Consider the following 17,647-nt stretch of genomic DNA (forward strand, 5'->3'; position numbering starts at 1 on the left):
TGATGGGGAGAGAGAATACACAAGCTTCTCTTATTTAGTTGCATTAAAATGATCATCTGAAGTACGTCCCGCTGCCCATGAGAGAAGTCGGGGATCCGTATCTAAGGTGATCCGTTTTCCCTAAAAATGGATGCACTTTCCAAGGACTTCCACAGACGAACACGCTGTGACAGTGCTGGTGAGTTCAAAGCTTGACAACTGAACTGATTGAGTGTGAACAGGCAACAGATGGATAGTGCTGCATAAGCTGTCAGAATAAGTCAAACCTTTTTTTTTTTTTTTTCCTGGTGTATTAGTGACATTTGGTTGCACAGTTTGCTAAACTGAGCTCAAATTTGCCATACAACCAGGAGATAAAATTATTGACTTGTTTATTTTAGTCAATATGAAGCACAACCAGTACATGTGGTCATGGTTGTGGTATGTGTCCAGGAAGTTGTCTTAGGGCAAAAGTGTCAAATATCAAGAGTCATATGGGAAGAGCAGTAAGTGCACATGCTTGCAGTGTGAAAACAGCTTGAGACATTATTGTAGCTGTTTTCAAGCTACTCTCACAAACCAAAACAGGAATAAATACGTGAGAACTTACAAGTAAACTTCAATCATTAAACCAAATATTCATAGCTATAGAAATATATAGATAGATATATAAAATACCTTAATGACAAAACAACAGATAGCCTTGTTCAACATCAAGACATGATGCTGTTGCACCTGTTTGCCTCTCCATTTGCTTCTTTTTCAATAAAGACAAAAATCCCAGTGATTTGTGATTTTGATCTGTGTGAACTTGAGGGTCTAAACTAACTGCATGCGATAAGTGCTCGACACAGATGTATTACTGCTCAGATCCGGCTGTTCGCGTTATTATTTTTAAATGTGGCCAATATGATATTCCAGTGTGAACGAGTCCTGATCTCAGCCGTATACGCAAAAGAACGATAGCGAAAATGCATGAATCACGCATGGAGTTTATTTACAAGCTGATGTGTCGTGAAGCCAGTGAATTCATGAGCGATAAGGTGGGCGAAGATGAGGAGAAAAATATTAATGATGACCCAGTAAGTTACTGTAATACAATGTAAAAAAATGTATTAACCTCTTGTCTCCCCACTGACTACTCTGCAAAATTCTGTCACCAAGCTAAGGCGGTCAAAACACCTCTAAAACCCCTTAATGACTCTATTATAGATCAGCTATGACCAAGATGGATGATCGGCTAAAACTAGCTTGTTTTCTGCAGGGGGAAGAACATCCCGTTGGCTGTGCTTCACCTGTGCCTCTCTGTGGCTCTAGCACTGATCTATAAAAGATACCTAGTAATATTCCTATGTAGATCAGTGGATTCGAGCCAATGCTGTAAATCGTAAGCGAGCTACTTTTCTCTGCATGTGAAATATTGCGACTCCCACAGTACGCAGTTTCCCATTAAATGTGTCCCAACAGCTCTGAAAGTTTTATGTTTTACGGTTAATAGTTTATTTGTGTGATGGATTAGAAGGACATGATATCAAAGACACTTGGAGATCAGGGAGCAAGATGAAGTCAGGCACGTAAAGAATCAGACAGTACGCAAAGTCTGTCTGCAGTCTTGCTAATCTTGTTATTTACCACACATCCTGATCAAGCTGCTCTTGAGCTTCATCATGCTCCACTACACCACAACCGTGTGATGCTAAATGGGTCATGAACAGCAAGAGAGATCTTTTTTTTCACTTTTCATCCGCTGTAAAGGGGCTGTTTCAACTAAGCCTTAAAATAGGTTTCAAAAGGCACTTTTTTTCATTATTGTTTCTTTACTATTTGGTCTCACCTAGCCTGGAATACTGGAATATTATCATGTTTGTAAAACTTTCCAAAAATGCAAAGAATTGTAAACGTGCCCTTAAAGGGTGTTATTCAAACTTGTAAAACATACTTCAATAATCTTTTTTTTTTTTTTTTTTACAAGAAAATACTTTTTCGCTTTACCGCTTTTCATGTTTAATTCAATGTTTTACCTGATGTTTATTTGGAATTACCTGTACAATTTACTACTACAGTTTACAAATTACTTTAATACAGTTTCTGAATTAAAATAATTTCTACACCTAATTTATTTGTGTATAATATAACTATTAGCATCCACATCAACGCATGATAACTTTCTTAAAGGCGTTCTGGGGGGCTGTTCCAGAAAGCAGGTTGTGTGACATACTGAGGGATGTTTAAGAGTAAGTAAGGGTAAGCTAGTAGCCATAGCAACCTGCTCTCTGAAGATAACCTGCTCCGGAGTGGGTTGTTTCAGGGTTAGCTTACTATCAGCGCATGCGTGTGTGCTCTACTGACGAGACAGCAGTGGGCGTGATTATATTCTATATTCTCTCAATAAAATTCTTAAATGGTTATTATATTTATTGGCATATATAATCGTTTTCTGTATAAATTATAAAACACTTTTATAACAAGATTACCATGGATCTGCATTTTCTATAACCGAATAAAATTACACATCTTATATGACATAATTAGCATGAAACAAACAATATAATTCTTATTTTCATGAATTTAAAATTAAACGGGGAAAAAATGATTACACAACTACGAGTTAGGTGACAATATGCACCAAGTAATGACCTTTGAACGGAAAAAGAGAGAAACAGCATGGCGCGCTTTTTCACAGCGTCGGTTTCCATAGAGATTCGTCGATTCATGGCTCTGCTGTGAGTGCCTTGCGTGTTAACATTCTGTGTTGAATAAACTTACTCCCGGACGCGTTTCTGGATACTTCGAGTAAGCAAAGTTTGGGTTAATCAACTAAGAGTCCGGAGTTTAGCAGATGATAAATTAACCTTGCTTTCTGGAACACCCCCGGAAGTCATGTCGCATGACGCTACAAGTTTGGTGGATTCTGATTGGCTGTCAGTGTTTTTAGAGATTAGCTTGATAAATTGTTTTGAAAGTTATATGACAGTCACTGTATTGTTACTGCTGTGGTTTTCGTTTAAATGCTGTCATAGAATTAGAATGATTATTAAACTTTATATGCACAGTTATCAACTTTGCTGTAAACAGAAAGGAATAAATACTGGAGATCAAAACCAGTATGAAGTGAGACTGTTGGATAAAAAATTCGTCCACACCAAGCACGATAGCTATAAAGATAACGATTAAGATATAGTTCTCAATAATAAAGAGCAGAGTCCGCAACCCGACTATAACGATAAGTATACAGAGAAACGATATCGTTGGAATCACTTCCAGAGAGATTTTCTGCATTCAGATGAACGCTACAGACTTTCACAGCCAATCACAATCCCTCCTGTTCTCACGAGCTCGAGAATTTAAAGTGACAGTCGTCCGCTCGTGTGGACGCTAATATCGTTACCTTTACCTTATCTTTATAGTTATCGTCCTTGGTGTGAACGGGGCTTTACTTAAAAATGAATAAAAAAAATCTAATTTCATTGTAATTTACAAATTCGCAAATAAACACCCTGTATACGTTCTAAAAGAAATGGTACTTGAAGTAACATATTTTAACTAAATGTTTTATTTTTATTGAATAAATGGAGTAGGGTTTTTTTGTTGTCATGAAGCCAAAAGTGACAGACTCAAAGCCTCTAAAGGGTTAACTAAGTCAATTACCCATTGGCAGGCAGGATTGTGTCTCTCCACCAACCCTGTCGCTCCTCCCAACTCTTCCCGCCTCGGTCAGGTGACCTGAGCAGGAACAGGGTTGATGGGATCCCAGCCATGTGTTCTCAGTTCCCAAACACACAATCAGCCGTGCACGGCCTAACGACATGTCCACGGAGCAGAAGGAGCTCACACAGACACCCCTGCTCAAGATATGGGTACCAGGAATGGGCAGTTCCCTAGGCCAGAGGAGAGGCTGTAAGTGAGGGGATCCTTTAATTCACCCGCCTTTCCTTTTACTATGTTTGCTAATTCCCTCTCCTCTAAAATTCTTGCTGCATTAAGAGCCTTAATCTCTTGTAGATGATCAACCCGGGTGTTGTGAACTTCAGTCCTGCCTGCTTCTTTTGTCTACATTTAATGGCCTCTTGAAGTTGTGCTTTTGAGAGCTTTGTTTCTTCAGTAGTGGCAACAGGATGAACAGGAATATATGAACCGGAGTTGGTTTCAAGACTCATGCGATTCCTTGTTTTTTGTGGGATGTGCTTTCAGTAGTTTATATACTCTTTGCTTTCCAAGTCGTTTGAATAGCCCTGCTGTCTCAATACTAAGAAGTATAGAATGAACAACAAGCTGATGAAGGTGTATGGTTTTCATTGCAGAAGTCAGTGGGTTCCTTTATGTACTTTTGAAGCTAATGTGGCAGACTTCTTCTTCTTCTACCGCTTTCATTTTTCCCTTTTTTTTCTCAACTGAAAGAAACAATTACATCCTTCCTTTGTGTGTAATTTGTAAATGCATATAAAATCTCCTACTCCAACATCTCCAAGTGAATAAACCTTATTGAAACTTTTAATGTCAATGTTTTCTTCTGGTCTACAGCATCACGACCTCAGTTTACAAACTGTCCCACGATGATTGTTATGGTTGGTCTGCCAGCCAGGGGAAAGACCTACATCTCCAAAAAGTTGACTCGATACCTGAATTGGATTGGAGTCCCAACTCAAGGTGAGTGAATGTGTTATGAAGTTAATGATTAGCTCTTAATGGCAAGTATTTGATTTTATGTTTGTGGTATGCATAATATTCTACATATAAAACTGCTTTTTAAAAAAACAAACAAACTTTATATAAATATATATATTACACCCACATGTAAACAAAATTTCTTTTGGATGTGATTTAATTGTTTCACAGCACTATTTAATTTTTTTTTTCCCCCCCAAAGTCTTTAATTTGGGTCAATATCGAAGGGAAGTTGTGCAGACATACAAGAACTATGAATTTTTCCGACCAGACAATGAAGAGGCCATGAAAATCCGCAGGTGCAGTACATTTTGGATGACAGTATATAACTAAGCAGTGTTATTTGATTATGAACTCTGTCTTGTCTTGTGTGCATATCTATGTGTTAAATGTAGTCAGTTCAGTAAATATGTGTATTATGTCTTCAGAGCCTGTGCCTCAAATGCTCTTAAGGACATCGGCAATTACTTCACTAAGGAGCAGGGACAAGTTGCAGTGAGTCAAGAATGTAATGGATAACGGTTCTTCTTGTCTGCACAAGCTATGAATTCAGCTTTTTAAGTTACTTTATGAATCTGATATAAACCCAATACAATTGAGGATTTTTTTAGCTTAGTCTGTGATTCTCAGCATTCCTTTTGAGGAGTCTCCGAGGCAAATCAATCTCTGACAAATGCACTTCGCAGGTATTTGATGCCACCAACACCACAAGAGAGAGAAGAGGAGTCATCATCAGTTTTGCCAAGGAGAAGGGCTATAAGGCAAGTGCAGGGTTTTGCTTATTCAACAGACCGCCTCCTGAAAGTCTGCCTCACAACTTCTTTGCATATTGTTTAATTTGATGATTAAGGAGATGTTACTTAAAGACTGTAGTTTTCCACAAGTTATTTCATTACAAATATAAGAACTAGAAGAGATTGTTGCGCTCTAAGCTTAAAAATCAATTTTCCTCTTTTAGATTACTATCTTCACAGTGGTTTAGGTTCAGACTGGAGAAGGCCTAGCAAAAATATTTGATTATATAAACTAAAGGGTGCAAATATTAAAACTATTATATAAACAAATGTATTAATTCATGTAAAATATGTAAACCTGAGTCATTCCAGCTAGATAAAAATATAACAGTATGATTTGTTATAGTGCAGTAACTTAAAAGTGACTGATCTTAATGTTTTATATTCAGTATTGATTTTGGAAGGTGTGGTAAGGTATGGTTTGTTTTCACCACCCATTTATTTCCATTGTATCACTGACTTTTTGTCTTTTAAAGCGGCTTATTTATAGCCAATTGATTTTATTTATTTTTTTTTAAAGAGCTGAACCAATTCAGATCAGAGATTGAATGAGAGGAGAGTTGATGGCTGCAGCAGTGTAGTGTTTTGTGATGCACTGAAAGAAGTTTGTTAATGGAAAGTCTACACAATTTTGAAAACCGTTAAACAGCTGTCATTATTTTGAAAATATTTTTTAAGTGATTGGTTTAGCAACCAACCTTTCACAAAAAATGTTTACGTGCAGGTGTTTTTCATTGAGTCGGTTTGTGACGACCCAGAAATCATTGAGGCAAATATAATGGTAGGATTGCATTCATTATATTAATAATGTTAGATATTGTTTTGAAAATGCATTAGGATGAGATGGATTTGATTATTTCTTTTGTTTTTTGACAGCAAGTAAAACTAAGCAGCCCAGATTATGAAAACTACGACAAAGAGGAAGCACTGGTGGATTTTCTGAAGCGTATTGATTGTTATAAAATGTCCTATGTTCCCCTGGACGAGGAAAAGGACAGGTACACCGCTGCAGATGTTTCAAATGGGTTAAGATGATATCTGCAACTATTACAGACCCAACTCTTTAACTTCCTCTGCCTCTCTGTTTGCTTCATAGACACCTCTCTTTCATTAAGATCTTTAACGTGGGATCCAGGTACCTCGTCAACCGCGTCCAAGATCACATTCAGAGTCGTATAGTGTATTACCTCATGAACATCCACGTCACACCACGATCCATCTATCTGAGCCGCCATGGAGAAAGTGAGCTCAACCTGTTGGGACGAATCGGTGGAGATACAGGCCTCTCTTCACAAGGCCAAAAGGTGATTCAGAGGGTTAACATTGTAAGCTGAGGTATTGTTGAGGCATTTACAGTCCACGCAAAAATGTCACATCTGCATTCATCATTTGGAAGAGGTTCTTCAAAAGAAGAACGCTGCTTTTTCTATAGAGCTTCTTTTACAAAAAATGCTGTCTCAGTGTATATTCTGTTATGTCAGTGTTTCTTAAACGCACAGATAAAGACTATACTTGTCTGTCTTGTTGTATAGTATGCTAAGGCCCTTGCAGATTTCATCAGGGGTCAGTCCATCAAGGACCTGAAGGTGTGGACAAGTCACATGAAGAGGACCATACAGACTGCAGAGGCACTTGGTGTCCCATATGAACAGTGGAAGGCGCTGAATGAAATCGACGCGGTAAGCTAGTCATGCTCTGTATTAAATGTAGTATGCATGTGAAATGCAAATGTTAAAAAAAATTGTTGAACTCTGGTACATTTTAAGGGTGTATGTGAAGAGATGACGTATGAGGAGATTCAGGCAACCCATCCAGAAGAGTTTGCTTTAAGAGACCAGGACAAGTACCGCTACCGATATCCAAAGGGTGAAGTGAGTCCTGTACACAACACAACCGTGTTAAAATAAGTTTGTTTAAAAATGTGCACTGCTCATCACAAAGTTGAGATCTTTTTTTTTTGTGTTTGTTTTTTTGTTTTTGAACAGCCTCTTTTACTCACAAAAGTTGAATTTATTTGATCAGAAAAAAAAAAAAAAAAAAAAAAAAAAAAATCAATATGCTGTTTGTGAAAACCAAGATACACAACCACTCTAAAGTTTGTGGTAAGAAAGATTTAAATAAAGTGATGAATTAATGTTAATTCAGCAAGGATTCACTAAATTGATCAAAAGTGACAGTAAAGACATTTACAGTGTTACAAAAGATATCTTTTAGAAATTAATGCATTTTTAAAATGTATTTTTTTTTGAGATCCTTAAAAACTGCATCAAAAAATATTAAGCAGGAAATTTTTCAACATGGATAATAAGAACCATTACTTAATAATAGCAATAATGATAAATCATCATTTTTATTTATTTTCTTTTTTACAAACTTTTTGACCTTTTCTGTGTTCTGCAGTCATATGAGGACCTGGTGCACCGTCTAGAGCCAGTCATAATGGAGCTTGAGAGACAAGAGAATGTGCTGGTCATCTGCCACCAGGCAGTCATGCGTTGTCTACTGGCCTACTTTCTTGACAAAAGTGCAGGTCTAAACCAAAAACAACCAGCAATTGCTGTCACTGAATGAATTTTTTTGTCACCATCATAGCATTTTTTCATGCAAATTATACATCTCTGATTTCTCCACAGATGATCTACCATATCTAAAGTGTCCTTTGCATACTGTTCTCAAACTAACTCCATTAGCTTATGGTGAGAAGGATTTTCTTTCCCCAAACATGGATCTATTCGTCTAATTTAGGCTCCAAACCTGCTACTACATGATTTTTTTTTCGTTGTTATTAATGAAAAGTGTTACACGTAATATGTATGTTGTGTGCTTTTATGCTTTCAGGATGCAAAGTGGAGTCCTTCTATTTAAACATCCAAGCAGTGAACACACACAGGGACAGACCCACAGTAAGTCAGGAAACACTCTCAAATTCTGAATTTTAATCGCTGATCAGTGACTAAAAACATTTTCTTATTTGCATTCCAGAATGTGAATGTCGCGAGAAAGCCAGAAGAAGCACTACAGACTGTCCCTGAACATCTATAATCATAAAAAAATCTTACATTTTTGCAGTTTTTGCACAATTAATCTACACACAGATTGTGTAAATGGATAACAAGGTGACAGGAAGGAGCACAAAAGTGGGATCCAAAAGTCTCAAAATGTAAAACAAAACAAATTGACTGACTGGATTTTTTTAAAATGTATTTCCAAAACTTCTTCAAATTTAGTGGTTAATATGAATTCTTTACAAATTATATTAATATTGTATTAAATTAGATTCGTAAACTTTTTTTTTTTTTTTTTTTGGCATTTTAACTAGGCCTTTCAGACTTTTGAATTGTACTTTAGTTTTTCAAACTAAATTGTTAAAATCAAGTGTTTGTACTTTGTTGCATTAGCCTAATGTTTTTAGTTGAAATGGTTGTTGCAACTAAAGAACATTTTATTGCTGTTTTTATCTTTTACTAGTTTAAAATGTTTGGTTAGAATAGGTAAATTCCCCATCGTGTGAAAGTGAATGGTCTTTATTTTAATATTTTTAATTTTGTGTTCAAAGATCTGGACAATAGTACCCGTTTGTACATTCATAAAACGTTAATCACAAGACGATTCGGTTAGTTAACAGCACCATGGACAGCAACCAAACAAATAAATCTATATTAGCCGTCACAATCTCACACGAGACCCTTCTCAAGCCACTTGACTCCTCACAATTCATTATTTATTAGTACGTTCACGAGCGCCTGTCCAAAACCCCTCCGACCTAACCGAGATTTCTAGAATAAACATTCAGTTTCTAAATACTTCAGATATGGTGACACTGATGCAGTTTTAGAACAATTTTGTAACGACTGAAATGTAGGCACTGACGGGTTAATGTTTTTTTTTTTTTTTCGTGGCCCCCAAGACCGTGGCGAGGCTCTGCGAAATTTCCAGTGTGCGCACGTGAAAAGAGCTCCGCTTGAAACCCACAAATACCTGCGCGTGATTCAAACTCATTCGTCATTACGACCAAGTTATTTTTCCAGTCCAAATGTGCATCCGTCTCTCTTATGGCATTATCGTGGCTTCGGTATCATTTTTAGGATCGGTTTGGGAGGGAGGGGGCAACACTGCCCCTTTCATAAACAACTTTGTGCAGTAAAATGTGAAGTTAGTGGAAGACCTTGCGCACTCGGCTTGTCTTTCCCGCACCATCTGCAGGCATGGATGTTAAACTGGATCTGACTGTACTCGTTTTAATCCTACTTGCTCTTGTTCCTTTTGGATGTGTGCCATCAGTCCCTCTCCAGGTATGTGTACTTGGTAATGGCTTTATCATGCAGAATTTTACACTTAAACATTATTTTCTCGATTGTTTTGTGACGTTAGTAAAATGTGAAGTTTGTCTTGTGACGGTATTTTGGACGACGCAAACACATTACGTGAGAAAAGTCAAGTATCATTTAATCATTTCTGTATCAGTGGTTTTTAGGATTTTTATATCGTTTATCTGCTTGTAGAACTTTTTTATATTGTGTTTGGATGCCTTAGGAAACGGAGGGTTGTTAAATAACATAATCTGTTTACAAACGTTTGTTAATCGTAATTTTATTGTTAGCAACATTTGTGTTTTCTTATGTAGTTTTTTTTTTTTTTTTAAATTGTGCATTACACTGGAATCTTACAATGTTGTAATAAAGATTCCCACTAGGTCATTATGTGAGAAATTCAAACTGTTATCCTGTCTGCATTCCTTCTACGCTTTTGAGTCAAAAAAGGAAAGCAAAGAAAAGGAAGGATAACATCAAGGTTGCATTACTGTGTTCACATATTATGCCTATTAACGGTCATAATTATTTAGCAGCTGTTTTATTATCTCACAAAATTAGTTTTTTAATAAACCTGTCACAGCAGGTTCGTTTAAAGAGTGTACTGAAAAGTTACAGCAGCGAAGACGCATTTGTGCATATTTGGCTTTTTTCATTGGTGTTTACAGCAATCTCCTGGAGATGTGGTAATATATGGACACTGAAGTGAATTGTGTGTAAATCCTCCACTGGTCTTGTGTGCACAGTACTGACATTTAGTTCCATTTCCACCTTTTTCATGAATAACTTTGATTCAGTCTATTTCAATATAAGATCAAGACCAAACCGCTGGAATCTGAGAAAACTGAGAGCACTTCAAGCTATTTTTTACTTCAAAGGTCTTTTGTGGTTTGTAATGTTAGTTGATTAAGTTTATATGAATAACGCAGAGTTAGTGTGCGTGTTTAAAGGTGAACGGCACTAAGCAATGAGGTTTGTTTTGTGATGTGTATATGTTCATAAGGCCTAGTTGGAATAAATTATTTGTAGATAAGTCTGTGGTATACGTTCACTGAACGTAATGCAAAAGTTCCGCTCTGGATGGGAGCCATCGAGAAAATAACTAGGCCTCACATATTATTTTATACTTTTTAGAGACCGAGACGTCAGACCTCAACAGCAAAACCAGCAGTGAGTATGACAGAAAAAGCTATGTGTTTGCTTTCTGACAAACTGTAAATATTAAGATAAATGTCTTGCTTTGGTTTATTGTGAAATCCCATAAAGCACCCAATAGTGTTCTAGCCTTTTGACCCATTGGGTTCCTGTTCATTTTAAAAATATGCACAAACCTGAATTTGATGCTTTGAGATGTCTGTTTGTATGAAACACATGAGAATGTTTACATGAGTTAGAAGCAGTATGAGCAAAATGATCCAGATCGGTCACTGGAGACAGAGAGCAAAGCAGAAGTAGACTTAAATAACTTGCCATTATCACTTATTTATTAATTTTTTTAACACAACAATCTTAAATATTTACTGTCAGACCCACGATAATATATTGATTTTAATAGTTTTTAATTTGTAGATAAGGCTAATTGTGTTATTATTTGTTTCTGTCACTTAATTTTGTCTTTAAATTGTATACACAGCTCCTTTGAGCATATGCTGTTGCATGCAGTGCATGAAAGAGTGCTCTGATAGACTTTTCTGCAGCCAGACCAATGTGGTCTGAATCAGATTCAAGTAAACAGACTGAGATTGGGCATCAGTTCAGAAGTCCTGAGAAATCAAAATTAACATTCTAATCGTACAAATTGTTCAATAAAATCATGTCATGTTTACATTTTTTTCCCCCCCAAATGTGTTTCCTTGCAGACCTTCAAATACTCAAGTTCATGTGCACAGCTTTTTCATAGCTAATATTAAGAAAAGTGAAAGGTTTCTTGGCATATTAATGTATTGTTCTGGTGTTTGTTGTGCCCTTAGCTCAAGGTGTTGGATTACCATGTGCGGTGTTCTGTAGTGTCTCGCTATGCTGTAACCACAGTGGAAAGCACTGTATGGAACCAACTGCACATTACTAAAGAGGCTGCCTTTGAGGTGGATTTATCTTCATCTGCATTTATTTCCAACTTTACCATGTGAGTCCAAAATGATGTTCTTTGTTATTCTTGCTGTCAGAAGGGCTTAAAAATGGTGAAATTGCAATAAAATTGAGTATCGCTTGGCATTTTCCTTAGTTAGACACAGCAGGTTTATAATTGTACTAATGATTTGTTCATGTGGAAAGATGTGCTTTGTGATCAAAAGGTTTTTGTTTTAATGCTCCGATCTAATTTACAGAAATAATTAAAAGATTACTTCACTTAAAAGTTAAAGTTCTGTTATCATTTTCTTGCCCATATGCAATTTCAAAAATGAAAAAAATGTCTTTCTTTGTTTAACTGTTAAACGTGAGACACACTTTTTAACACCAATCATGCTTTTCAAGGTAGTTACATGAATGGGAACTGTCAAGCTGTAAAAATCGGACAAAAGCTAATAATAGTGACACTATTTTCTAAATCTTCTAAAGCCGTATGACAGCTTTTTGTGTGACAAACACACTTTTATCCTCTTTGGCACATTCATGAGTAAAGTATTCCAGTGTGTGAACAATTCGTTCTTTTGAGTTAAGTCAATGAATCAGTTGATCTAGTTCATAAACCTTGAATAATTCATTCATAAATTGGACTGATTCGTTAATCTCACTGATTTATTGATCCAGAATCAGAAATTCTTGAGAGAGAAAGGGGAGTATATCAAGTGAATAGAGATGTAAATATGGTCTGATTGTCACACAGAGCTTTTGTATGGCTTGTGAATAGAAATATAGTCAACTTGATCATATTTTAAGCTGCTTTTGCATTCTTTTTAAGTTTTTGCCCATTGATTTTAATTGCATGGAATACAGCGACCAACACATTATTTAGAATTTCTACTTCAGTGTTATACAGAAAAGAGAAAAGTCATACCGATTTGGGACCCACATAAGAGTAAGTAAATAATAGAGTATTGTCATTTTTGAGTGAACTTTGCCTGTAACTTTCACTAAATTATATTATATCCGTTGTAAGTTTGTTATTTTTATACAAATTAAGAAATAAAGGAAATGAGACTGGAATAGAGCAAATGGACAGAAAGAAATGAACAAAACGAACCTAGTGAAGCAATCATGTTTGATCACAAATTCTGTAAAAGTTCTGTAAACCTCTTTTCCAGAAATGCTAAATATAAAAATTTCCCACAAATAAGGCTCCATAACAGCTTGATAAAGCACACAGGGGCTGGATTTGGAAGCGGACGCGGGTCAGAAGTAAAGAACGTTCAGGCCAGATGAATAGCAGGCTTTGTCAGGAAAACTCAGAAAGCTAATAGAGAAAATGACGAGAACTGGCTCTGTTCACTCTCCCTTTTTACCCAGCAGAGTTTACCAAGGCACACGGCCAAGGTACACACGCTCACACATTTACGTGCATATAAATACACACACATGCGTGAAGAATGCACACATGTATCCATCGACAAAGCAGGTCTTCAAGTTTCAATGTACATTACGGATGTATACACACCCTCAATACTCACGCAAATACGGACAGACACTTCCATCAGGCTCTGTCTTTTTTCAAATAGCCGCGGCAAATGTGTTTCTTTCATGCAGTAGCATTTGTTAAACTGTGACTGCGAGCTCTGTTCACAGTGTCACATGCACAGCCATCCCAGACCTCTCAGTGCCACACATACATACAGGCGCCTCTTTTTCCACTGTGCTTTAAACTGTCCATTCACCCTGCTCTTATTCAAACAAGCTCTTTTTCAAGGCTGTTGGTTTATTTTGGTTAGTTCTTGTTGACTTTTATTTAAATATATTTGCTTATAGGGGCTGACCTTACTTGAGCATTTTCTCTGCTTGACCCGCATGTAAAGACATAAAGAGAGTATGGATAAGTTTGCGCGGGTGAACTCCTGAGCGTTTATGCAGGGGAAATGCCCCAGAACTGATCGTTAAGGGGGTTTTGGAATTGCTATGTGATTGCGAGAGTTTCGCAGTAATTATGGTTCGTGAGTGTAATTGCATTTTCTTTTCGCCATGATCCATTTCCATTTGTTTTTGCGAGTTTAAATTAAGACAAACAAAAAGCAGGGGCAAAAACTCTGCACGCTGAATGAAATGCAGAGTTCGTGGTCCTCCGTACAAAAAAGGTTTTACATAAAGCTGACAACAAAAACTAAAGCACGCAAACAAAAAAATTACTGTATACTAAACACACACACACACACACACACACACACACACACACACACACACTAAACCAAACATTTAAGTCCTGGCTGAACTGTCTTTAGTGCTAAAGGATTGAAAATTAGTCAAGAAATGCAATTTTGAGAAATAAAGACACAATTACAAGAAAAAGTTGTGATAGTGTCACATTTTATGATATAATCACAGTTTTTAATAAATGCTAACCATGATAATATATTCATAACTGGATGATATTAAATCACATTGTGAGACAAAACGACAACCATTTAAAAATAAAAGGGCCCGCTGTAAGATATAAAATTATTATATGAGACAACTATGATTGTTAGAATGAAATTGCATTTTTTAGTTAAAATCAAAATTATCACTTAACTAAGACTTTGACCTCAAACTTCTAATTTGCTGCTTTTTTTATTGTTAAGGTAGTTTTGACTTTTAGTTATTGTGTAGGATTAGGGATGTAGAATATGGTCATGCAGAATATGTGCTTTCAGTACTAATAAACAGCCAATATGTTAATATTAGGCATGCTGATAATCATGATGTATGAACTAGACTGTATGATCATTATCAAAATATGAATGTTTTCTGATTTGATTTGTCTTTGCTTATATCCAGTACCTCAAATGGTAAGGTGTATGTGGCTCAGGTGAAGAGGAGAACTGATGCCAGGAAGATCTATGACACCGCTAAGAAGCAGGGGAAAACAGCAGGGCTCGTTGCTACCAAGTCAGTTCAAATTTAGATTAATACCTTCTCCACTGGGACTTGCTTTTGGCAGAATCCCAGTGTGCAGCCATCCGCTAAAAATTGCAAAAGCCTTTTTAATTTTCTCTTCTGTTTTGACCCAACAAACATATTTTTTTGTAATGAATGCGTTGACAAAAATTTCTTACAGTGTTTCTTATCTACTTGAAGATGTTTCGAACAATACATCTTTTTAAAAATCTTTTCAAAATAATTTTTCAGGTGAAATGTTGAACCTGGAGCGTGATTAACTTCTGTTGTATTCCAAAGGGAACGTGAGATAGAGAAGTTCCGTGTCGCAGTCAACGTGCCTCCTGGAGCTCGTGTCTCATTCTCACTGACGTATGAGGAGCTGTTATCACGACGTTTCGGCCGTTATGAGCTGTCTCTGGGTCTACGGCCTGGTCAGCCTGTGCAGAACGTCTCCTTGGATGTCAGCATATCAGAGCGGACAGGCATTAGCTTTATCAGAGCTCTGCCACTGAGAACCAGCAGACTTCTAACCAAAAATGCTCAAGGTATGCTAAAAGAACCACTTCTGTCACATAGATGCTTCAGGACAAACAATCACAAAATGTGGCTTATTTCCTTTCCCCTGATCTTTCAGTGGATGCGGATCCTCCTCCATCAACCAAGGTCAAGCAGAATCCTTACTGCGCACATGTGCACTATACTCCCACCATACAGCAACAGAAGAACATCTCCCCCAGAGGTCTCAGTGCAGACTTCATCATTCAGTATGACGTGGAGCTCAAAGACCCCATGGGGGACATCCAGGTCTTCACTCTAATGTATCTGATTGGTGGTACCAGAATAGCAGTGGTCCATTGTAATACTTTCTCTTGTTTTCTTTTTTTTCACTCCAGGTGGATGATGGCTACTTTGTTCACTACTTTGCACCTCGAGGGCTTCCTGTAGTTCCTAAAGATGTCATCTTTGTCATTGACATCAGCGGCTCTATGATTGGCACAAAAATCAAGCAGGTAGCATGTCAGCCAACTCAAAACCACAACTTCTTGAGAATGAGATAAAGAACAATGAATGATGTATTTCTCCACTGTTTTACATCAGACAAAGGCAGCCATGATCACTATACTGAGTGATTTACGTGAGGGAGATTACTTCAATCTCATCACTTTCTCAGATAAGGTCCACACCTGGAAGAAAGGCCGCACTGTCCGGGCAACTCGGCAAAATGTGCGGGATGCCAAGGAATTTGTCAGGAGGATAATCGCAGAGGGCTGTAGGTGTTTCTTTTTTATCTTTAAAAAAATATTGTTTCTGGCAGAATTCCTTTTTAATTGATTTATTTTCATAACATTTATGTAGCATTTAAATATCAAACTATAATTTATCATATTTAAACAAACAAATGTATATACAGTGCCTCTAGAAAATCATCGTACCCCTATGCTTTGGGTCATTGTCTTGTTGGAAGGTAAATGACCTGCCCATCTTCAGTTGTCTAGCAGCAGGCAGCATGTACTTGGCAGCATCCATTTTCCCTTCAATCCTGACCAATCGCCCAATTTCCAGCTGAAGAGAAACACCCCCACAACATAATGTTGCCACCACAATGCTTCACAGTAGGTATGATGAGTTTTGGGCGGTGTGCCGTGTTTGCTTTTCGCCAAACATAGCGCTTGGAGTTCAGTCCAAAAACATAAATTTTGGCCTCATCAGACCATAGCACATTTTTCCAAAAGGTATCCGGCTCTTCCCAATTAGTTTTTTTCATAGCGCAAACAAGGCTGGGTGTGACACTTTTAGGAAAGGCTTCTTTCGTGCCACCCTGCCATACAGGCCAGCTTTGCCTTTTTTTGATAGCTAAACAGCACTACTAACAGTGGATTCTTCAAGAAATAGCTCCTTTTATTTTAAAGTATTGAACACCACTACTACTGATGTCAGATGGGGCATTTAACCTGGTGTTTAACATGGAATTTAATTGCTTGAATCTAAGCAATGTTATACTCTAAGGGGCTGATTTACCAAACCAAGAATTTCACTAATTTATTCTGATGAATCCTCTGGAATTTATTTTAATTATATTTTTACTTAAATGATGAGAGATGTAATATGTACATGCAGCTCTTAACTGCACTTAAGACTTAATCTATTTTATTTTCCAGGGTGTGAGAAAAGGTAAAGGTAGGGTATGATGGTTTTCTATAGGCACTATAAATTAGTGATTTAATAAGTTATAAAGTAACTTATACATACTTCATTTTTTAATAGTTATGGATGTAAGGATGTTACCAATGATGTTTGTAAACCATATGCTGATATTATTTTTTTTTTCAACAGAAAGAGTTAAAGTTAGCCCTTATTTTGTGGTACACTGTATTTTATCACATTGCCATCAGTTCGGACAGGAAACTGAGGAATAAATAAAATTTGTTTCGGTGAAGTTAGAGATTAAACAGCCACATTGTGGTTTCAGTTATGCAAGAAATACTGCAATAACTTTTTTTCTCCTTACACCAGGGACAAACATCAATGCAGCTCTGTTGTCTGCTGCACAGTTGCTAAATCCATCCTCACGCTCATCTTCATCCACTGATAATGTGGCTTCATCTCACCGTGTTCCCATGATCATCTTCCTGACTGATGGGGAAGCCACTATTGGGGAGACAGAACCAGATGTGATTCTGCACAATGCACAGAATGCTTTGGGTTTAGCATCGTTATTTGGCCTGGCCTTCGGAGATGATGCTGATTTTCCCATGTTGAGGAGGCTGGCATTGGAGAATCGTGGTGTGGCTCGGATGGTAAGTGGCCGTCTACAAATATGCCTATACACCAAAAGTTGAAAGAGTCATTAAAAAACTCTGGTATTTATAGAACACATAAACTCAGTTAAAG

General features: G+C 37.1%; 2 protein-coding genes across 4 annotated transcripts in view; both read left to right on the forward strand.

The window, feature by feature from the left end:
* pfkfb1 (6-phosphofructo-2-kinase/fructose-2,6-biphosphatase 1) lies at positions 1-10,153 on the forward strand. 3 transcript variants are annotated; one of them, XM_043224379.1, is made up of 14 exons: positions 1-178; positions 4,501-4,626; positions 4,847-4,943; positions 5,073-5,139; positions 5,331-5,405; positions 6,163-6,219; positions 6,315-6,436; positions 6,535-6,742; positions 6,971-7,117; positions 7,205-7,309; positions 7,839-7,968; positions 8,072-8,134; positions 8,277-8,341; positions 8,421-10,153. In XM_043224379.1, exons 1-14 carry the CDS (start codon positions 127-129, stop codon positions 8,478-8,480), a joined length of 1,374 nt encoding a protein of 457 aa, XP_043080314.1. In that variant the 5' UTR covers positions 1-126; the 3' UTR covers positions 8,481-10,153. The 3 variants fall into 3 exon arrangements, with proteins under 3 accessions (XP_043080314.1, XP_043080313.1, XP_043080315.1); XM_043224378.1 differs by lacking the exon at positions 1-178 and adding an exon at positions 3,714-3,876; XM_043224380.1 differs by lacking the exons at positions 1-178; positions 4,501-4,626; positions 4,847-4,943; positions 5,073-5,139 and adding an exon at positions 5,149-5,152.
* The window catches only part of itih6 (inter-alpha-trypsin inhibitor heavy chain family member 6), a 13,808-nt gene continuing 5,760 nt past the window's right edge, over positions 9,600-17,647 (forward strand). Inside the window, exons 1-9 of the mRNA XM_043224377.1 lie at positions 9,600-9,730; positions 10,883-10,918; positions 11,719-11,873; positions 14,654-14,764; positions 15,053-15,300; positions 15,390-15,559; positions 15,649-15,765; positions 15,854-16,025; positions 17,270-17,553. Coding sequence (XP_043080312.1) covers positions 9,644-9,730; positions 10,883-10,918; positions 11,719-11,873; positions 14,654-14,764; positions 15,053-15,300; positions 15,390-15,559; positions 15,649-15,765; positions 15,854-16,025; positions 17,270-17,553 — 1,380 coding nt within the window. The 5' untranslated portion in view covers positions 9,600-9,643. The remainder of the gene's footprint in view (positions 9,731-10,882; positions 10,919-11,718; positions 11,874-14,653; positions 14,765-15,052; positions 15,301-15,389; positions 15,560-15,648; positions 15,766-15,853; positions 16,026-17,269; positions 17,554-17,647) is intronic.

Source organism: Puntigrus tetrazona, chromosome 23, assembly GCF_018831695.1.
Source record: "Puntigrus tetrazona isolate hp1 chromosome 23, ASM1883169v1, whole genome shotgun sequence".
NCBI classification, from domain to species: Eukaryota; Metazoa; Chordata; class Actinopteri; order Cypriniformes; family Cyprinidae; genus Puntigrus; species Puntigrus tetrazona.

Excerpts from the sequence above, each read along its gene's own strand:
- pfkfb1 (XM_043224378.1), top strand. The coding sequence starts at position 3,786 with ATGTCCACGGAGCAGAAGGAGCTCACACAGACACCCCTGCTCAAGATA. Across the intron at positions 7,118-7,204 it reads CGCTGAATGAAATCGACGCG|GGTGTATGTGAAGAGATGAC; the intron begins GTAAGCTAGTCA and ends GTACATTTTAAG. Across the intron at positions 7,969-8,071 it reads CTTTCTTGACAAAAGTGCAG|ATGATCTACCATATCTAAAG; the intron begins GTCTAAACCAAA and ends ATTTCTCCACAG.